The sequence below is a fragment of the Tinamus guttatus genome, unplaced genomic scaffold (assembly GCF_059628265.1).
Source record: "Tinamus guttatus ecotype Peru unplaced genomic scaffold, ASM5962826v1 Tinamus_guttatus_pri_ptg000790l, whole genome shotgun sequence".
Lineage (NCBI taxonomy): Eukaryota > Metazoa > Chordata > Aves > Tinamiformes > Tinamidae > Tinamus > Tinamus guttatus.
Window position 1 is genome coordinate 99,149 of NW_028289324.1, and position 21,811 is coordinate 120,959.

A 21,811-nucleotide genomic window follows, 5' to 3' on the forward strand; every position below is an offset into this window, starting at 1 on the left:
GGAGAGCTTGAGGATTTGGGGGATTTCACAAAACTACTGTCCGTAGAGCTGTCTCTACAGAAAGAAAGCATGAAAGTGTTAGCAGACCAGGGCATTGAGAAACTCAGAGGCCCAGGCAACTGCTGCCATTTCAAGTTCTGCTGCTCAGGAGGATCCCATAGTACAGGGGTCTGCAGATGGCCTCAAAGTGGTCATAAGCATGACCACTTTTTCACATGACTATGTGAAAAAAACATTCTCTTGAACTCAAGAAGACAGAGACCTGTGCAGCACATCCCAGGTAGGAAACGGCCCTGGCATCTCTAATCGCTAGAGAGAGAGGGTAGGAGTCAGTAATAACACCTTGTAATGCCTGAGGGGCTGGGGTGGTCCAAGGCAAATGCAAGGGTCTTCAAGTCCTCTTGGAACCATCCTGAGAGATGGACATCCTTCCCAAGCACCAGCTGGTGGACATAGGGGCAAGGAGGGTATCCTTGACCACCTGAAATGGAACCAGACATGTGCATTTAGGGCATGTGAGCTCAAATCAGAGCAAAGCAAAGTGACACACATACATCCCTGCACGGCAGGCACCTAAATTCAGTCCAAGGTCTCTAGAGCTGTGTCAGGTGCCTGGTGTGCCCATTACAGCCAGCCATGGCTGGCAAATACAGCACAGCACCTCCAGGAAAGACCCAACCTCCTGGAATGGGTGCAGAGGGCAGGAACTCTGAGGCCTCTCAAGGTGGTCCAGGGCCTATGGACCAGCAACTGAGCACCAACACATGAAAGGAGGAATCAGTAATGGGAGACACATGACACTGGGGTCTCTTTTCATGAACCTATGTTCTTAAAGGCTGATGGGTCTCCTCTTCCTGAACCTTCTTACCTGTGGTGATCCTGACAGTGAGTATGCTACTGATGTCCTCAATGTGGCCACATGAAAGGCTGTCCTCATCCAGAAGGAACAGGAATTTTTCTCAGCAGCAACTTGCCCTTCCTGGACATCCTCTTTACCTCTGTCACATGCCTCGAGGTACTTTAGAGTCCCCTGGGGCAGCAACTCCTTCTCCTGTTGGGGCTGCCTTACCCAGCTGGGCTGGCCTGGAAAGTTCCCAGAAGAGGAGGAATGTCACCCGCAGTTAACTGTGCCAGGGAAGCACAGGGGAACATAGCAGTGTGCTTCTGGGAGCCATCCTGCCCTGTCCTTCAGGCTAGTCCAGTGTGACAGATACAGGTGTGCTCACCTAGAGCACCTGCACACGCACACCCATGGTCCCTACGGCACTGGCATGGCCTTTGGGTGCCTGGTACCGCTGGTTATCCCCTTTCCCATGCTTGGTGGCCTGCTGGGGCCAGCAAAGGTGATGCTAGTGCTGTCAATGGGCAGAGTGGGTGAAGGCACTTTTGGAGCTTCCTCACAACCTGCTGATTTCCCTGTTGGCCTTGGAGTCTTCAGTGAGTGCCCTTGGATTGGCCTTTGTTCTGGCACAGCGATGCACAGAACTGGCCTCCAGCAGCAGCAGCTCTGCACATCTGAGCATGCACTGATACAAGAAGGAGAAACATGTCCGAAGGATTCAGGTTTTAATTCTGCATTTCAGGTACCATAATTCATATTGCTTTCATGTACCCTCATACCAGCTTAAGACAAGCAAGAAATGGAGAGGATGAAGACCAAAGAGTCTATTTTCCTTTTTTTTTTTTTTTTTTTTTCAGCAGGAGCTGGAGGAGAACGTGGAGCTGAGCTTAGAGCAAGGCAGCAAGACTGCATGTTGTCACATTTCACCTGGAAGGAGACTGTTCCCATCTGCTCACCTGATGGTCATCAACCAGTTGGCCAAGCTGGTGAGGAGAGCCTTAAACTGAGAATGACTCAGAGGACTACAGCAAGGGTGAGGGAGTGATGGGCTGGGATGGCAGGGAAAGGTGTAGGTGAGGTGGACAAAGGAAACCCCGGAGAGCACAGCAAGAGGCAGGGAACTCTGCCTAGGGACAGACAGAAAGTCAGTCAGGATTGTAGGGGTGAGGATTAATGGGCAGACCAACAGTGATGGCCATGTGTGGATCTCTGCTATGGAGCGCCTGAAGAAGTGCAGCCTCTGCAAGGCCTGAGGAGTGCAGAGCTGGAGGGAGGAACATTCATTCTGCTCCCTGGATAGCAGTTCCCAGGCAGGCTCAGAAGCTGGAATCAGGACTTGGAGGTAGCAACATGGTGATGGGCATCCCCATGGAGATGGTCAGGACATCATGATGGAGTCCCTATGGTCTCCACCAAGGCATCATGATGGGGTCCCCATGGTCTCCACCAAGGCATCGTGATGAGGTCCCCATGGCACTCACCAGGGCTTTGTGATGTCAGTGGCATCATGCTCACAAGACCATTGTGAGGGGGCAGTCCCCATGGTGACCCTGCCTTTATTGAGGGAAAAGACCCCAGGTCCCCACTCTGAGGAGAGCAGCTCGATCAGGAGGGAGCGGCTCCCCTTGGCGCCAGTGTCAGGTCCCCACAAGAGGATCCTGAACATGGACAAGGAGCAGCAGGCGAACGCTTGTTCCCAGCCCGCAGACGGGCTCTCAGGCTTGCAGGAGAGCGTGAGCGAGGTGAGCAGTGGGGCTGAAGGGAGAGGCGAGCAGCAGGGATGGGACTGACACGGAGAGCACAAGAGTGGTTTGGAAGGGGAGTTGGGGTGAGATAGCCAGGCATGAGCTCTTCCGGGGAGAGCTCATTTATTCTCGGCCCTGGGTACTTTTTCTCGGACAAAAGACGCCAGCTGGGGTCCTCCCAGGGCCACCCAAACCCTGTGACTCTGTGCTGAGGATCAGCAAGCAGCTCTAGACTGAGCTCAGCCAGGCTGTGTGCAGCCACGAGCCTCCCTTGGACACAGGGCTGAGGTTTCTTGTGCTTCAGGGGCCACTTGTATCCATGCAACCACCTCCACCAGGGGCCTCCTTCTCCCCACAGGTGGGCCAGCAGATCAAGGACCAGCGCCTGGAGGCAGAGGTGCCGAATCAGGAATTGGTGCTAAGCACATCCTCAGGGTGCCAAGGGGGAGAGCTGCAGCTTTCTCAAGTGGAAGGGCCACCCGCCAAGGTGTGCCAGGAAGAAAGAGCCTCTTCTGCCCCACAGGATGCACAGCAGTGCACGCCGGCAGCCAAGGAGGGTTCCCGGGAGACTGAACTCCCCAGCCTGCCCTTCGCAGAGGCACCGCACGGCTCTGCAGAAGACACGGCTGCTGCTGGCTCACTGGAGGCCACACGCTCATCCCTGCTTGAGCCTGCTGGCTTCGTGGAGAGCATCTTTGCAGAGATTGCGGTGGAGCTGAGGGCAGAGAGCCGGAAGGCTGCCCCACCATGCCGAGCAGGGACAGGACAGGGCCCAAAGCAGCAGCCTGTGGGCATCATCTGCCACCTGGGAGCAGAGCCACTGCGTGTGCACCCGGACAACACCGCGCGCTACCTGTCCGTGCTCAGCATCCGCACGGAGCCGCTGGAGGAGCTCCAGAGCAGCTGCCTGGCGCGCACCGGGCAGAGCTTGGCCCAGCTGCGAGAAGGCGCCTTCCTGAGGAAGCAGCAGAGCCTGGAGGAGAGCGAGGATGAGGAAGAGGAGGACGAGGGAACATATTTCTCCCTGACAGCCTCGGGATCGCTCAATGTGCGACCCAAGCAGGTAAGCAGAAGGGATGGCTGGGGCAGCCAGAACCCTTGCGGTGCTGGCACCAGGTGCTGCTCTGCACAGTGACAGCCCAGTTGTCCCTGTGCTGGTGGGGCCCAGGAAGCTATTCTGGGGGGAAGTGAAGCCCCCTTCATAAACCTCCCTCTATTCTCTAGCTCCTCGCTAGAAACTCCTTCTATGACTTGTGGAACCCCAGGATGACACAAGTGGAGCTGCTCAAGGATGTGAGGTGCAAGTGGGAGGTGTTGGAGCGCCTCTATGCCCATGCCCCCAGGGAGGAGGGGCAGGTAAGGAGAGGCAAGAGAGCCCTGAGGGCAGAGCAGGATGAGCTCACAGGCCACACTGATGAGGAGGAGGATGCTGGTGAAGAGGCTCTGCAAGGCAAAGAGGTGGAGGAAAGCACCTCCAAGACCTGGGTCAGACCCAGCCTGCGCAGCCTGTTTGCAGACAGGGAGGCATCTCAGCAGAAGGTGCCCCCTGTGAGTGACAACCCCATTCTGGAGCAACCATTGCCTGATGACACGGCACCAGCGGTTCCTCCCCTGGCTGCAGGCCCTGCTCCCCAGGTGAGCAAGCAGCGCCTTACCTGCACCCACCATCCCAGGGAGCTGCCCTGTGAGCTGGGTCTGGGGTGAGCAGAGGGGGTGCTCAGAGCTGCTCCAGCCCGTGGGACCCCCCTGCCGTGGTGCCCTGTTGTCACCCCAACTATTTGCCCTCTGCGATGTCGCCATGGGGAGATGCCGAGTCCTCTCTGTATCCAAGGGCCAAAGGCACAAGGCTGTTGTCCCCTCCACCCCTGTGCTACATACAGCCCTGGAGCCTAGACACTGAGCAGGGAGGAAAGGGGCAGCCCCAGAAGTAGCCCCCTCCACACCAGGACACGAGCCCCCTTGTGCCACATACCTGGCTGCCTCCATTCCCCCTGCCCAGCCCTGCTGCTACAGCCCCACAATGAGCCTTGTCCCCTTTCTGTGCCAGCCACAGGTCCCTTCCCTTGGGATGCGCATCCATGGATAGCCTTCCCCATCCCCAAACCCTTTGACCCTGTGTAACCAGGGGTACTGGTACCCTGAGCAGCAGCAGCTGATGGCCAACGGGTGCGTGTTCTTGTCCTGTCCATGCAGGAGGCCTCGGAGTCCCAAGAGGAGGAGAAGTCATCGTCCTCCTGCAGCCCCAGGCCAGACGTTGAGCCAGGTACGTACCCGCGTGCAGAGTCCTTCTGGGGACAGTGGGCCAGTCTGGGACAGCAAGTGGCACCGAGGTCGGCAGCAGGAAGCGCTCAGGGGCTTCTGTGCAAAGGCCACAGACCTTTGGGAAGTCCTTGGTGCTGGGGACAGGCAGGTGCTCTCCGTGTGCCCGTGTGGCCCATCGCCCACAGCTCTCCTTCCCACCGCAGGCATCGCCGCCCTCCCGGACATCGCGGCTCCCCGGCGATGGTGCTCGCGACTCAGGACGGCGCTTCGGGCTCTGTGCAGAGCGTTCTGCTGCCACTGCATCACCAGGCAGCAAGAGGAGCAGCGCAGGTGAAAGAGCCCAGCAGGATCCCGAGAGTGGGGCTGGTGCAGAGCGACAGACACTGTGTCCTGGCGGGCACAGAAATGCTGCTGCGTCATGCCCCAGAGCACCCATATGCCTACATGAGCCCTAGTTGGCAAAAGACATTGCTTCTTTCAAATAAACCCCTCAAAAGATTTTTCTCCCTGGGTCACTTTGTGTCAGGCCAATCTCTACATTTAGATTAGAGCAGGTGATGCCAATGGAGCCAGTGGGGCCTTGTTCTGGATGGGCTCAGGATTCGGCAATAATCACGCAGAACGAGGTGACTACATCGAGCATTTATTCAGGTGAAAGCACATAAAAGAAGTGAAGTATGGATGACTACTCATGAGGTGATACCTGCTGGCAGGATACTGGATCCGAACATCCTCTCGAGCTGGCAGATCAGAGAGAGAGAGTTGCTGACCAGCTCCCGCAGAGACAGCGCAGGCCTCAGAGTTAGGGGTTTCTCCTTCCCCCGCCTCTCTCCACACTGTCGTTTTTTATGCCCGGTGCATCCTGGCACGCAGGGTCAGTCCGACCCAGGAGGCAGGCCGGGGAGGGTGGACAAACTCTGCCTCTAGTTGTCCAGCTCTCCCCACTGGGTGCGCAGGCATGCACACCAGTCAGGGGCCCCAGCCCTCAATTCGAGGGTCCTGCCTTACTCCTCTCCTTCCACATTTCCGGGTGTTTGACCTCCAAAGCTAGTTTGGAGGATGCCTGCGGTTAAGTTGGCTACAATACCAGCCGAGCGGCCGGCTTCAACAGGTTTCCGGGGGGGCTGCCTGTGAACCGGGCTGAGCAGCTGCATCCCTGCTTCTTATCGCTCAGCCTAGGCAGGGAAACAGCTCCTTTCTCAAGGTCTGGCCTCTGCTTCCCATGGGAGATTTTTATGACTCTACAGAGAAATTTCCATCTCCAATACAGGCCACTACAGTAGTCACTTTTTTTCATATCCCAGACAAGGTTCTGTGGCCCCAAAGCAGTGGACCACTTCTTCTGCAGTTTAAATCCTTTGCTGGAGCTTGCCTGCAGTGATACCACTGTTGTCACACCTGTAGCTTTCTTACTGTGTTTCCTGGATATAGTCTTCCTGGATACAGTCTTCCCCTTCCTGCTCACACTGGCTTCCTATGTGTGCATCAGAGCTGCCATCCTAAAGATCCCATCCAGCGTGGGCAGGAAGAAGGTCTTCTCCACCTGCTCTTCTCACCTCACTGCTGTCACTGTTTTCTATGGCACCCTCGTCATTGCCTGCCTGATGCCCAGGATTGGCCCCCTGAGGCAGCTCAACAAAGTCTTCTCCTTGTCCTACACTGTCCTCACACCCCTGCTCAATCCTCTCCTCTACAATCTGCGCAACAGGGAGGTGGGGGAGGCTCTCAGAAAAGCAGTCAGGACTGCTCGGGCTTGCGCCCAGAGCTCATAGCAGTTGTCCACCGCTGCACAGAAAACATTGCTGCTTCTGCACAGTAGCACAGTCAATACAGGAAAGGAAACAGTAGGCTGCACCCTTGATATCCATTGAGAAGAACACAGCGATGAGGATAATGCTGGAAAGCAGAAGGAAAGAGGGGATATTAAATCAATTAAACTTCACGGTCTAGAAGGGATAGACATAACGTCCCATTCTTGTTGCTTCCTTGACAGACGATAAAGGAGTTGTTGTATCTGAGATAGGTTACATGTCTTCATTCTTTGTTTGCTTGCTTATTTTGTTTCTGTGTTTTGTTTGTTGGTTTGTTTCTGTGGTGAGGGGAAATTCATGTGTGGTGAAAGGTGAGAGGTCAGAGAGGGAGATCTGGAGTGGCAGGACTTTCCCAACTGCAGATTCATTGGATGAGAGCCAACCCCATCTGCTGTAACTATTTTCAGAGTATCTCAGCCCATAGGCCTCGCTACTCCACTGGCCAATAGAAATGCATATACTGCACAAACACATGTTGGTGTCTCCTGTCATTTGTGATGGTGTCAGATCTCCCACATACCTATGGGTTCCTGAGAGATAGTGAGGGGAAATAGTGCAGGGACCTGCATGGCCTGGTGGTGCCAGTGAATACTGTAGGCAAACTCCAGGGCATCCAAAAGGGCCCTCAGTACCAACATGGGCAATAGCACTCACGCCTGCAGCCCAGGACTTCAGTGCCAGTTTTTCTGTGCCTCGGTCCATCCTGAGCGTGATGAGCACGTGCAGTGTCCCTGAGGAGCCTCTTTCTGTCTGTGTCTCTCCAGGGAGCCTGAGGGTGAGCTCAGGCAGAGCAGGCTCCTGGGTCAACCAACAGCCCTTGGCAAGATGAAGTGAGAGTCCAAAGCTGCATTCCTGCTAATGCCTAAAGCCATGTTTTCATGATTCCATTTCAGTACCTGTGGTGGCCCTCAGAGGAATTATTTACATGTCTGTGGTGAGCACCTGCATCCCGGAGAGCTTATGAACAGAAGATCCCCTTCAATCGCAAGGCACTCAGGCCAGCAGAGTCAAGAAAGACAGGTTTCTGACCTTGAGAAAGCCTTTGTAGGCATCTTGCCTATCTCTCCATGTTGTTCTTCCCTCCATGGATGCCCACAACCTATCATGACAAGACCAAGGGGGACATTCCCATCTCAGCATCCACATCCATTGGACATCTCATCCACTCTCCAGTGAAATCATGACCAAAACTTGAGTAAAATGTCAGAGGTATCATGAAAACAAGAGGCAGATAACTGCAGATGCTTTACACCCTGATGTTTAACCCTACTCTGTGGTGTCATAAGCCAAGCTCATGGCTTCAGGATTTTATTGTGAGTTTGGAGAATGTTGACCCTGATTGGAAAAGAGATCATAGAGGAACATGAGTGGCATCAGGTCAAGCTTTCACTTGCTCTGCCTGATTAATGCACAGCAGGAAAGGACATGGATGTGTAAAGTAGCTTAACAGGAAAGAGTCAAAGGTTGAAATGGGAATCAATGGCCCTTCTGTCCTGATAGCAGTGGGAGCTGCAGGACTGTCCTGATGGCAGGGGGTGCTGCAGGACTATCCTGATGGCAGGGGGAGCTGCAGAACTGTCCTGGTGGCAGGAAGAGGTGCAGGAATCCCCAGCCCCCCAATGCCACCTTGTTGCCTGCTGAGGGGTGGGAAACCAAATGTGGGCTCTGAGGGCTGGATGTCCTGGTCCCCTTGTGTGTGGGAAGAGGGGACAAATGCTTCTTATTTGAGCCCCACCATCACCATGAGAAATCCCTCTCACAACAGCCCAGCCCCAGAGGCACGTGGACACACCGCAGTGAGCCCAGTGGAGACCCCTGCAATGGCTGAGAGTTGAAGGAGAGAACACAGGAGTCGAGACTCAGGATCTGGATTTGTTCATCTGGGAGAAGAGGCAGGAGGATCACAGTGCTGCCTGCAGCTGCCAAAGTGGAGGGTGGGGAGAAGATGGAGCCAGAGCCTTCCCAGTGGTGCCCAGGAACAGCGTGAGGAGGCTAAGGGTGGCCGGCACTGAAGGAAGGACCCAGAGCCTTGGGGGCTCTGTCCTGCCCAGCCCTGGGAAACCCCCTCTGTTGCCTCCACTTGCAGCAGGAGGTTGAGCGGAGACCTCCAGGAGCCCCTTCCCTCCATGACTGCTCTGCAACTCTGTCTGGTAAACGAATGTCCCTCCAGACATTACTGGATGCATTGGCATTGCCTGCTCTAGTCTAAATGTGGAGATTGGCCTGACACAAAGTGACACAGGGAGAAAAGTTTCTGAGGGTTTTATTTGAAAGAAGCAATGGCTGTTGACAACTAGGGCTCACATGGGCACACGGGTGCTCTGGGACACGATGCAGCAGCATCTCGTGCCCGCCAGGACACAGTGTCTGTCGCTCTGCGCCAGCCCCGCTCTCAGGATCCTGCCGGGCTCTTTCAGCTGCGCCGCTCCTCTCGCTGCCCCGCGATGCAGCAGCAGCAGAACGCTCTGCACAGAGCCCAAAGCGCCGTCCTGAGCCGTGAGCGCCATCGCCGGGGAGCTGCAACGTCCGGGAGGGCGGCGATGCCTGTGGTGGGAAGCAGAGCTGTGGGCAATGGGCTGCAGGGTGCAGGGCTGCACCTGCCTGTCCCTGCCACCAAGGGCTTCCCGAGGGGTTCTGTCCTCAGTACAGCAACTCCCGAACGCTTCCTGTTGCCGGCCTCGGTGCCACCCCCTGTGCCAGGACAGGCCCACTGTCCCCAGCAGGGCTCTCCACGCGGGTACGTACCTGCCTCAACGTCGGGTGTGGGGCTGCAGGAGGAGGGCTTCTCCTCCTCCTCTTGGGGCTCCAAGGCCACCTGCATGGGCAGGGCAAGAACACGCACCCGTCAGCCATCAGCTGGCCCTGCTGAGGGTCCCAGTGCCCCAGGTTGCACAATGGCAAAGGGTTTGGATCAGAGGAGGCTGCCCATGGCTGCATGTCCCAAGGGAAGGGACCTGCGGCTGGCACGGCAATGGGACCAGGCTCGTTGTGGGGCCATAGCAGAGGGCTGGGCAGGGGGAAAGGAAGGCAGCCGGGGGCGTGCGTGGCACAAGGGGGCTGGTGCCCTGGTGTGGAGGGGGCTGCTGCTGGGGCTGCCTCTTCCCTCCTCGCTCGGCATCCAGGCCTCAGGGCTGAATGCGATGTGGGCTGGAGCAGACTTCATTCCTGTGTCTTTGGCACTTGGAAACGGAGAGGAGCCAGCATCTCCCCATGGAGACATGGTAGAGGATAAATGCCTGGGGGTGACAGTGGGATGCCATGGGCAGGGGGGCTCCAAGGAAATGGGGTAACTCTGGGCACCCCCCACACAACTCCCACGGCAGCTCCCGGGGATGGTGAGGACAGGGGAGATGCTGCTTGATCACCTGGGCAGCAGGGCCTGCAGCTGGGGGAGAAGCTGCTGCTGTTGTTTCCTGCAGCAGGGTTTCCTTGGGAGACGGGCTGCTGCTCATCTCATCGCAAGGGTTTTCAGCCGAAGGAGAGGCCTCTGGTGCAGGTTCTGGAGGAAGTGATGGAGACGGAGGAGCATTTTCCCCTGCATGCGGGATGAAGTTGCTGGATGCCGGGGAGGCCTCTGGTGCTGCTCCTGCACTTGCTGCTGGTGGGACAGGCACGCTGTCCTCTGCGTGCAGAAAACTGTTGGCCAAAGGAGGTGCTCCTGGCTCACCGCCCCTGGGCATTGCTGGCTCAAGGCCCTCCACGTGGCCAGGTGCCTCGCTCACAGTCTCTGTGGTGCTGACATGGGGCGAGCAGGGCACCTTCTCGTGCTCCGTCTCCTGGTCCACAGCCGGGCTGCAGAGGCTGGCTCTGACCCAGGTCAAAGAGTTCATTTCCTCCACCTCCTCTTCCCCATCCTCCTCCTCCTCATCAGTGTCCTCTACTCTCTCCTCCTGCAGTGCTCCCAGGCCTCTCGGCGCCTCCCGGGTTGGGGCATGAGCATAGAGCCGCTCCAGCACCTCCCACTTGCAGCTTGCGCCTTTGAGGAGCTCCACTCGCGTGATCTCTGGTTTCCAGAGGTCATAGAAGGAGTTTCTGGCGAGGAGCTAGAAGGAGAGAGGGAGGTTTGTTAAGGGAGGAAAGGCCTCGTGGGGCTCCGCCAGTGCTTTGACAAGCCGGCTGTCCCGCACAGCGCGGCACCGCTGCTGGCCACAGCACTGGGAGGGCTCCCCCATGGCCCAGCACTCCCTTGCACTCACCTCCTTGGGTTTGGCATTGAGTGATCCTGCCAGCGTCAGGGAGAAACGGTTCGCACGGGCCTCCTCCTGCTCGTCCTGCCTCTCTCGCAGGTTCTGCTCCCTCATTGGAAAAGCTCCTTCTCGGATCTGGGCCAAGCTCTGTCCAGTGCGCTGCAGGCAGCTCCTCTCCAGCTCCTCCAGCGGCTCTGTTCTGATGCTGAGCACAGCCAGGTAGCGTGCAGTGTTGTCTTCATGCACGTGCACTGGCCTTCCTTGGAGGTGGCACGTGATCTCCAAGGGCTGCTGCCGTGTCCGTGATGTCCGTACTCTCACTGGCCCACTTGGGCAGCTTAGTCCGCTAGGCCAGCTCGGCCAGCTAAGAATGCTGCACTGGTGTCCTCCCCGACGACTGTAGGGATCAGGCCCTGTCTGAGGTGCAGAGGATGATGTGCTGGGGCGCCACTCTATGCTCTGGAGCTGCCATGATCTTGCCTGGGCGTCTTGATGGATGACGCGTGCCAGTGCGTGTGGGGGCACAGGTACAGCAAGCTCCATCCTAGCTCTGTTGGCATCAGGCTGTGCTGGCTCCCGTGGAGAGGGCGATGGCGTTTCCTGAGGCCTTCCAAGGCTGGTGGAGGGCTGCGGCTCTTGCACCGTGGAGGGGACATCGCTGGCCTTCTCCTCCACAACCTGCAATGAAGGCCACCACAAAGGCTGTCCTTACTGCCGTCCTTGGTCCCTCCCTCCATCCTTCCCAACGGGAAACCTCCGGCAGCCTCTGACCCCCTTGACGATGGCTCTGCCATGCAGGTGGCTGCTGCCCTGCTCCCAAAGGCTGCCTGGGGAGAGGGCTCGTGCCTATGGGCAAGCCTTGGGCAAAGGCAGCTCCTCGGAGAGCCCGAGGCGGGTGCGTGCAGGCTGCCGTGCAGAGCAGCGCTCGGCCTGCCGGACACAGAGACCTCCTGGTGTCTCCCAGCACGTCCCGGCTGCTTCTCGGCCCCATGGGGACTCAGGCAGAGGCTCGGCCTCCACCGCCGCTCAGCTCTGTACCTGTGCGATGCCGTGTTCAGAGGGGCATGAGCCCTGAGGGCCGGGCAGTGGTGACAGCCGGTCCCTTTGGTGGGACGAAGCCGGGCTCCCGCTGCGCTGCACTGCTGCGGGCAGCTCCTGCTGGCCCACCTGTGGGGAGAAGGAGGCCCGTGATGGGGACACTTGTGTTGGTACGAGCAGCTCCTAAGCACAGGAAACCCCAGCCTCGTGTCGAAGGGAACCTCCTGGCTGAGCACAATGCGGCTGTGCGTGGCCTGGATCTGCTCTCTGCCCTCAGTACAGAGCTCATGGGGTTCATGCGAGCCTTGGAGTGTCCAGATCAAATAATCATAGAACCACTATTTTGGGAAATTTCTCCAAAACCATTCAGTCCGACTGTAAACCCCTCAACCCCATGTCTGCTAAAACATGGCTCTAAAGTGCCTTATCTGCACATTTCTTGAAGGCTGCCAGGGACAGTGATTCTACCACTTCCCTGGGCAACCTCTTCCAATGCTTCACCACTCTTTCCAGCTGGAAAGTTTTCCTAATACATAACCTGAGCCTCTCCTGGTGCAACCTGAAGCCATTTCCTCTTGTCTTATTGATAGCTATTTCTGAGAATAGATCAACCCTGCCTCACTACAACCACCTCTCAGGTTGTTGTGCAGAGCAATAATGTCTCCCCTGAGGCTCCTCTTTTCCACACTAAATAACCCCAGCTCCCTCAGCCACTCCTCATAGGGTCCATGCTCTAAAGCCTTCACCAGCTTTGGTGCCCTTCTCTGGTCACACTCCAGTGCCTCCATGGCTTTTATTTTTACTTTTTCTAGTGATGGGCCCAGAATTGAACACAGTGTTTGAGATGCAACATCACCAGTATCAAGTACAGATGGAGAGTGCAGGTCAGGCTGCTTTTCACATGCCCAGGAATGCATGTCCCCTCGCTGGAGGAGCTCCTGCCCGGCTATCTTGACCCAGGGCTCCTTCCCCACCACCCCTGTGCTCTCCATGCTGGTCCTGTCCCTGCCTCCCAGCTCTCCCTCCAACCCCACCACTCACCTCACTCGTGCACTCTTGCGTACTAGAGTTCCCTTCTATGGATGAGGTGCAGGCGTTCGCCTGCTGCTCCTTCTCCATCTGTAGGAACCTCTCTGAGGACCTCTTGCACGGGCACCAAGGGGAGTTGCTCCCTGCTGGTTGCGCCGCAATCCTCAGAGTGAAGACCCCAGCAGGGACACGGTCACCTTGGGGACTGCCCCATCACAGTGGCCTGTGGGTGTGATGCCACCCCCATCACAAAGCCCTGGGAGTCGCCATGGGGACACCAGGCACCGCGTCGTTTCCTCCTCTCCCCACTCCTGAGCAGGTCCCTGGGGCGCAGGACGAGTTGTCCCCTCCACAGCTCTGCGCTCCCTGGGCCTTGCAGAGGCTGCCCCTTGTCAGGCGCTCCATAGCAGACACCCACCACGAGGCCACCCCCGTCCTCGTCCCTGTGCTCTCGATTGCCTCTTGGTTCACCCCAAGGCAGAGCTCCCTGCATCCCGCTGCTCCCTCCCTGAGCTTCTCTTTCCCACATCACCCCGTGGCTATTCCTTGCCATCCCAGGCCATCACTTCCTCACTCTTTTTGGAGTCCTCCTCCTCCCCGAGTTGCTCCCACTTTGAGGCTCTCCTCACCAGCGTGGCCACCTGCTTGACCATCAGGTCAGCACATGGGAACAGCCGTGTTTTTCACCCCCTCAGCTCCATGTGACGCCAACCCCCAACCGGCGTCCAGGGAAAGACAAAACACTTGGGACTCTTGTGCTTAGGTTCCTGACATGGGCTTGTTTCTGCCCACACTCATTTACCACCCCGCAAATTCCTGCCCTGGGGGTGGAGCATTGAGTGGCAGGAGTGGAGAACGAGTTAATACCATTTATTAATTGCAATCAATATGTAAAGAAATCACTCTTGTCCCCTTCTAGGTGCCCTGCCTTGCTAAGAGACATTGGCTATCGTCTTAATATGTAAGAAATCGTTATAGGTTTTTTTTGATATGTACAGGATTTTTAACAAGGTACTACAAGTGGAAATGAGTGGGAAGAATATGGCAATTGTAGGAGAACAGTTAAAGGAAGGGGAAGAAGGTAAAGCGTGGGAAAATTACTAAAAGCGTAGGGAAAAGTGCAAAAGTGAGGCAAATGAGCGCAAGAGTTGGAAAATAATAGATGGCAGATGTTAGCATTGGAAAAAAAAATTGAAATGGCGGGAAGAAGTGCAAAAGCATTGGAGAAGTGTCCAGATCGTGGAAAATAGGGAAAAACATGGGTAAGGAACGATAGTGTAGGAATATGGTCAAAAACTTACAAAACTGGAAAAAGCGTGAAGTGATGGGAAAAAAAGGAAAGTGCAAAAAGAACACCGAGAGCTCAGTAATATCGAGAAAGCATGGGAAAAGAAGGAGAGGTTGGGTAAAAGACAAAGGAAATGGTCACAAGCATGGCAGTAAAAGATGTGGGAAAATGGTCACAAGCATGGCAGGGAATGTTTGTGAAAGAGAAGGAAAAAAAGTCAAAGCATGGGAGAATTATCAAAGTAGAGGAAAATGTGGAAAAAAAATGTGGGAAGAAGTGACAAAGTGTAAGAATACTAGTAAAAATGAATCTGTGGGGAAAACACCCAAAGCAGGAGAAAACAAGACCGCGTGTGAGGCCTTGTGGAAGGGTCCAGGGTCCCCCACATCTCCAGCGTGCCCTTGCCCTCAGAAGGCGTCTGCCCCCAGGGAGGAGGGACGCTCTTGACTTCTTGTCACCGCCAGGTGCCTGCAATGTGCCCCTGCTTTGCTGCCTGTTGCTGAGGGTCCCCAAGGCAGCCCCGCTGTCTGCAGACCCCTCTCCTACCATGGAGCAGGCCTGCCCGCGCGGTGCCTGGAGACCCCAGCAAGGCTGCGCTTAGAGGTGAAGGTGTCACTGTCCTCGGTGAAAGTCTGACTGGGGCCAAGGTCAGGAAAGGACAAGGGACAACAAGGACAAGCAGCAGCAAAGGGAATTTCAAGCGAGTTTAAGGACAAACTAATAATAATTTTTGTAGCTGAGCAGCACTGGGACAGGAGCCAGGAGATTTTCCTGGTGAAACCACCTACCAACCTGATGCAAGAGTAAAGTTAGCCCTTCCCAGAGCAACCTGGTTGCCTCCTGCCTCAAGAGGAAAGCCTGTATGCAAAAGGACAAAGCAGGGGATTTTGTGAACCCTCCATTTCTTATCTTGGAGCTTAGTTGGTCCTTGGGCTTTTCCGTGACACCTCCAAGTAGTGTTTCTGCCCTGGGTGTAGTTCCTGGCACCCGGTCTGTCTTTCAGATTCATAGAGCACCTTGGATCTCCCACACTTTTGCATCTGGGTCCCTTAGGACAGGCCCCCACACTGCGGTGCTGCTGTGCAGACTCCCATATGGAGCCTGTAAGGCCCTGCTGGCCTCAGGAGCTGCATTTTGACTTGTTCACAAGGTGATGAGATGACCACCTCCCAGCTCCCCAGCTGCTGAAGCTTGTGAGCATCCCCACAACCAACGTTCCTCTCCTCCTAGTCTTTGCACAGTCCTGGGGCCAATCTTGCAGAAGGCCTCTTGATCCTGTCAGAGATGGGACTTTCCAAGCCACTGCAAAGGGAAGCATGACCTTTACTCATTTATTTGAGTTACTTATTCAGCCTCTAGCATCCTGTCTATGGCACATTGAGCACCCTTTTGCACCTTGGAGTTTCTGCCCTTTCTCCTCTCCTCTCTCCTCTCTCCCCTGTCTCCTCCATGTCTACTTAGTCAGCAGGGTCATGGGAAGTGCTGGTTTAGGGAGCGCCTTTGAAACTCTTAGTTGTGCAGCTGAAGGCCTGATGGGGGGAAGTGTGGGACACCTCTGTCTTTCAATGTCCCCTCCTGCTCCCAGCCAGATGGTTCCGGAAAGTCTCTGGGAAGAGCAGAGCTTTTGGTGTTGGTGGGTTTGAGTTTCCTTTGACACCGCCAAGTCATGTTTGGGCCGCTCTGAGCAGCCAAGAAAATACTGCTTCTCAGGGACTTGCATTAGAGCTTTTTGCCTCCTTTTGTGCAGAAGCACAGGGAAGCAAGAGCAGCATGGCCCACATCACAGCCCAGGACGTGTAGGAGTTGTGTGGCTCTCTCATTCCCACATGTCCTGCTTAAATTGACAAGTTCTAACCTGACCTTCATGGCACACGAGGTGGACATTGTAAAGCTGCAGGATTGGGAATCCTCCCATTACTCTTTATTCACTCAGCAACCCAGCTGCTGGTTTGTGCTTCAGGGAGTTTAAAGTTTGCTCTGGCTTCCAGGAGCCTGTCCCCCACATTCTGCTTATATCTAGCCTTACCTTTCTCTCCAAAAGATATCCAGTAAGGTTCTCCCCTGTTAGAAAGGGGACCTCATTGTTGGCGTCTTGGACTTAGCCTACAGTCAAAGACAATATTTACACTTTATGAAAATATTCACACACTATTTTTCTTTCTTTGCAACTAAAAAAAGTCCTGTGCCTATTTGCAGTGGGACATTTCCAGATTTCCTAGTCATTGTCTGATGAAAGAATTTGTAATGCTGGAATCCATTTCACTGCACTCTTTAGTTAAAGAAAGGAGGTGATTATTTTAGTTGACTACAGTGCACATTTCCCAGGAGGAGGGAACACGAGGGACAGAGAAATTGGTGAGTTCAGCTGGGCCTCTGCTCCTGAGTGGGGCCAGGCTCCTGGGACGGAGGCAGCTCGTGGCAGCCTGGCAGCACTGCCCAGAGACAGTCGAGTGCAGGAGCAGCTCCTGTGCCAAGAGCAGCAGGGCTGCGGGCACTGCCTGCTGCTGCGGACAGCAGAGGAGAGAAGGCAGCGAGAGGGGAACGGCAGTGTGGAGCGGGGAGGACAGAGCAGAGCTGTTGTGGGAGCAACCTTCACAGCCCTTGTCACGGTGGGTCCCTGTCTGCAGGGCAATGTTACTGAGGTTCTTGGAGGGGACTTCTGAAGCCAGTCCATGCCATTACTGGTGGGATTTTTATGGCTCGCTCTCCTGCCTTCTCCTGGGCAGAGCAGGGGGAGATGCTTCCGAGCACCATTCCTGTCACCCCAACAGTGGGACAGGGCATGCTGCTCTCTTCTGCCAAGGGTGGCTGCAGGGGTGTGAAGCCAGGGTCTGCGCCCAGGTCTGCCCAGCGCTGTAATTCAGAGCAGTGTCCCTGTGCCCAGGGCTGCGCTGTTCCCTGGACAGTGAGCCTTTCCACCTGCACGGGTCAGCGCTCAGCCTGCCCGGGGAGCTCCCCACTGGGCTGTGGGGAGAAGCTCTGAGTGAGAGGAGAACCTCCGGCAGGGCAGGTTCATTCTCCTGCTGAAAGGCCTGAAGGTCAGGGCCGCCCATAGCTGCAGCTCATCATGAGGACATGTTGAGAGTAGATTTTTCCAGAGGACTTTTGTCTGCATGGTAGAAATGGAAATGCTGCAGATGTGTTTAAACAAGGGCTCAGCATCTTCACCAGCACCCTGAAGGATGAGTAGTTTTGGAAGTAGCTTCAGCACTCCTCAGTCTGCAGAAAGCTGCAGACTGAGGAGCAGCACCAGTGTCCCCTTTCCAGGCTCACTGGAGATTCTTCTATTAACTCTGTAGCACTGCAGGGCGGGGGGTGTCCCTAGACAGTTTCCTGCTACTGGGAGAATTCTGTGGGACTGAGCTGAGTGCTGAGTGAGTGGGAAGGGATCTGTGTAGGGACAGAGGAACAGCTCCCAGCAAGGAGACCTCCAAACAGCAGAGAGATGGTTGATAGTGAGAGGAAACTGCTGCCAGAAACCTCATGTGAGGTTGGAGTACAGGAAGTTCTCTGCCAGCCCTAGCAGCACAGATGCTTTGTCCTGAGAAAGCACCCTGTGTCTTTTCTGTGCCACCCAGCAGAGGAACAGGGACTGAGCTGATTGTCCTTCAGGAGTCCCCAGCTTCAAGACACTGGGTCCTCCCTTGGGGTGCTGTTGGGCTGTGCCCTGCCCTGTGGAGGGTCACAACTCTTCTGTAGGACACTTAACATTGGCTGAATGCCCCATGTAGAAGCCAGAGAGGGACTAAAGAAATGAAAATACTGCTAGTGGGTGGAGGTAATCTCTATGTGGGCAGCTGAAATAATCACTGTGTCTCCTTGCCTAGAAGCTGCATGTCCAAATCTCCCTCAGGATGAGCACCACATTGCAGAGGCCGCCTTCTGATCATCAGAGTCATGTGCTACATTACAGCCCCTCCATGACTCTTGGAACACCTGACTGAGAAACGGAGGTGAGCTTGGAGATCTGCATTCTGCAAGTGAACACACTTTCAGCACAAGCCAGTCTCCTTTATGGCTGAGATTGTTCCTTAGCTGATAGAATTGCATGCCTAAAGCAGCTGAAAAAATGGACTTATGTAGAGACCTGTTGTGTTGGCTCTATGCTAGAGCACAGAGAGAGCTTTCGCCTCTCACAACTGAAGCTTCAGATAGGCAGCTAAATGAAGATCTTGCCAAGGATAAAAGGAATATTTTTGTGTGGAGGAGGAATATGTGTATCTGTGTTTTTGTCAGAAAGGGAAAAGGTTTTGCAGAAAGTTTGTCTTAACTTGTCACTGTCTTTTTCTTCTTGGACCTTCTCCCATGACATGAAGGAGCAAAATGTCCAACAGCAGCTCCCTCAAAGAGTTCCTCCTCCTGCCATTCGCAGACACGCGGGAGCTGCAGCTCTTGCACTTCTCGCTCTTCCTGGCCATCTACCTGGCTGCCCTCCTGGCCAACGGCCTCATCATCACAGCCGTAGCCTGCGACCACCACCTCCACACCCCCATGTACTTCTTCCTCCTCAACCTCTCCCTCCTCGACCTTGGATCCATTTCCACCACTGTCCTCAAATCCATGGCCAATTCCCTGTGGAACACCAGGGCCATTTCCTACTCAGGATGTGCTTCCCAGGTCTTTTTTTTCCTGTTTTTGTTTTCATCAGAGTTTTATCTCCTCATAATCATGGCCTATGACTGCTACATTGCCATCTGCAGACCCCTGCACTATGGGACCCTCATGGACAGCAGAGCTTGTGTTAAAATGGCAGCAGCTGCCTGGGCCAGTGGCTTTCTCAATGCTCTCCTGCACACTGGGAACACACTTTCACTACCACTCTGCCAAGGCAATGTGATGGAGCAGTTCTTCTGTGAAATCCCCCAGATCCTCAAGCTCTCCTGCTCAGACTATTACCTCAGGGAAGATGGCCTTATTGTCATTAGCCTTTGTTTAGGCTTTGGGTGTTTTGTTTTCATTGTGGTGTCCTATGTGCAGATCTTCAGAGCTGTGCTGAGGATTCCCTCTGAGCAGGGCCGGCACAAAACCTTTTCCATGTGCCTCCCTCATCTTGCTGTTGTCTCCTTGTTTCTCAGTACTATCATGGTTGCCTACCTGAAGTCCTCCTCAATCTCCTCCTCTGCTGTGAAACTGGTGCTTGCGGTTCTGTACACAGTGCTGCCTCCAGTAGTGAACCCTCTCATCTATAGCATGAGGAACAAGGAGCTCCATCATGCACTAAGGAAACTCATTCATTTGGTAGTAATTCATCAGCAGTGAGTCTATCTCTTCTCAGAAGCAATTCCAGTTTATCTCAGGCAACACTTGGGCTTTGGGAGTTCTGTCTGTGCTAATCATTTTTGTGAATGAACAGTTGAAGTCATCCCACCTTTCCAGAGGTTGAATCACCTTCTTTCTGACTGAGATACCTTCTGTAATTCTGCTGATCACTGGGTCAGAGTGGCTTCCCATGGATCATGTCCATAATAAAGGAGGAATTCTTTAGTGCTGTGCCAGAATACTTTGTCCTTCTAAAGTTGGAGCCAATAATGCACTCAGGGAATTGCACCCAAAAAGGCTCTGTTGCCATGCTCGGATTTTGCATAGGCTAAGGAACATGAGCTGGTAAAGTGATGAGTGGGAGAAGGGGGTTTGGTCTCAGCCCTCACTTTTGGGAGTCCAGTGACCCTAGAGAGGGTGAGTGGTCAATAGATCTGTGCAGGGGAAAGTCTCACATATTAGAGGGCTGGTGACAGATGCCCATGCTTCTGCAAGGCCGTATGGAGCCACTCAGAGAGCAGAGGGCTCCTCCAGGGGCAGTGTCTGCGATGGGTAATGTGTGGAGACTTACAAAACCAAATGGTAATAGTAAAGGGTCAAACTGAACACTGTCCCAAATGAGAGCTCAGCAGAGGCAGCGGGCTGGGTCTAATGATACCTCCAAAAACATCTTGAGCAATGTGAAATGCCCTGGGATTGCTCCAAGCATCCTCCACAGTCACAGACCCTGGGGAAGGGGTTGTCAGGTGCAGTGATGCTGGTTCAGGTGGGTCTATCATGGCCAGTGTGAAGTCCTGGGAGAGGGAGTGCCCAGCAGCAGCGCGGCCGGCAGCGGGGTCTGGTGCAGACACGCGGGGAGGTCCCTTGTGTGCGCGGAGCTGCCGGGGCAGCAGCAGGCGCTGCCTGTGAGGCCAGGGGTGTCTCAGCAGCGGGCAGGGACACGGAGGCCATTGCGGGGACGCTGCCGGGAGGCCCCTGCTCTCTGCAGGGCTGGCTCTGTGCTGACGCGTGGGCGTCGGCTGGTGACGTCACTGCTGCCGCAGCCCCTGATAGGCCAGGCCGCTCAGCTGGTTGTGACGTCAGCAGCCCCTTCCCGGCCGGGGCGGCTCTGCCGAGGAACCTGGTGTCCCTGCAGCCCGCGGCGGCAGCAGCCCACGCTGGGCTGTGCGCGAGCGAGGTCCCCCTGCCCGAGGAGCTGCTGGGCCAGCAGGAGGCTCACGGCGGGGGCTGGCGCTGAGGTCGCTGCTGCCAGAGCAGTGAGGGGCCAGCAGCAGCGGCGGGGACGAGAGGGTTTGCTGAGGGTGCCCCGTGGAGGGGCTGACACCTGCGGAGCTCTGCAGCCCTGGAGAAAGGCAGCTCCTTAACCAAGAGGAGGGAGATGGAGCACTTAGCACCATGAATTTGTGCCGCTGTGAGCATGATCTTCTCTGGAGAAAATGAACAAGGAGCAGAGACTTGCAGCGAGCTACCAGCGGACCAGGGAGTCTGGCAAGATCTTTCAGGCTGCTAACTGAATTCAGTGCCTGAGCAAGCATGGTGTAACGAGAGCAGCACCATTAATAATATGTAATTGCAAGGCTCTTTATCTGTAGTTATTCCCCTCCCTGTCCAACAGGAGGGATCTTGTGAGATTTTCCTACAGGGTCTGAACTGGATCTCTGTGCTTCATGGGTCCACCTGCCTTTATGGTCTAGGTAGGACTGAAAGATATTAGAGGTCTGTGACTTTCTATCCAAGCATGTTCTCCTTGGATAACAGGCACAAATGCTTTAGCAGGAGACAGAGGGAATGTCCCCCCAACAAAAGGGAGCTTGGAGCCTGCTGCCTGATGGATACTGAGGTTCAGGCCTGAAGCTTACTCAGCTCTTGCCAGGATCTGCATCCGTATATACCAAGTGGTCAATACAATACATACAGATATGTGTCTTGGAGTACGTGGAGTAGAAGAGGTAATCTCTCAGGTGGAACTGAGAAGAACTGGTGTGGGATGCGGTCATGGAGTCCTGGACAGCTGGTGCCATTGCAGGTGCCCTCGTCCTCTCTGCTCAGCCTCCCTCTGCAGCTCTGATGGCCTCTGGTCTCCTGAGGTTTCTGTGAGAGCTGCCAGGCCCAGGCACCTCCCTCAGAGACCCCGAGGACTCTCCAAGTGCTAATTTTAATTCCAGTATTTTCCTGTCAGCTGTTACAAGACTGAGAGTATGAAAAAAAATGGTTTGGAAAGTGTATATTGGTAGCTAAAAAGAGCTCTGCATGTTCTTGGCTAGAAGTGGAGCTTGGAGACCTCCCTCAAGTGCCGTGAGAAAGGGAGAGAAGTTGGAGATTCGAGGTTTTGGAACTGGACTTGTCTGCTC

General features: G+C 55.2%; 1 protein-coding gene across 1 annotated transcript; it reads left to right on the plus strand.

Moving 5' to 3' along the window:
- Positions 1-18,490: 18,490 nt before the first annotated feature.
- LOC148591477 (olfactory receptor 14A16-like) lies at positions 18,491-19,460 on the plus strand. The gene has a single exon (XM_088537499.1). The coding sequence runs from the start codon at positions 18,525-18,527 to the stop codon at positions 19,458-19,460; it is 936 nt and encodes a 311-aa protein (XP_088393625.1). The 5' UTR covers positions 18,491-18,524.
- The last annotated feature ends 2,351 nt before the right edge of the window (positions 19,461-21,811 follow it).

What these genes read in the sequence shown, in the direction of transcription:
- LOC148591477 (XM_088537499.1), top strand. Translation starts at nt 18,525, where the DNA reads ATGTCCAACAGCAGCTCCCTCAAAGAGTTCCTCCTCCTGCCATTCGCA.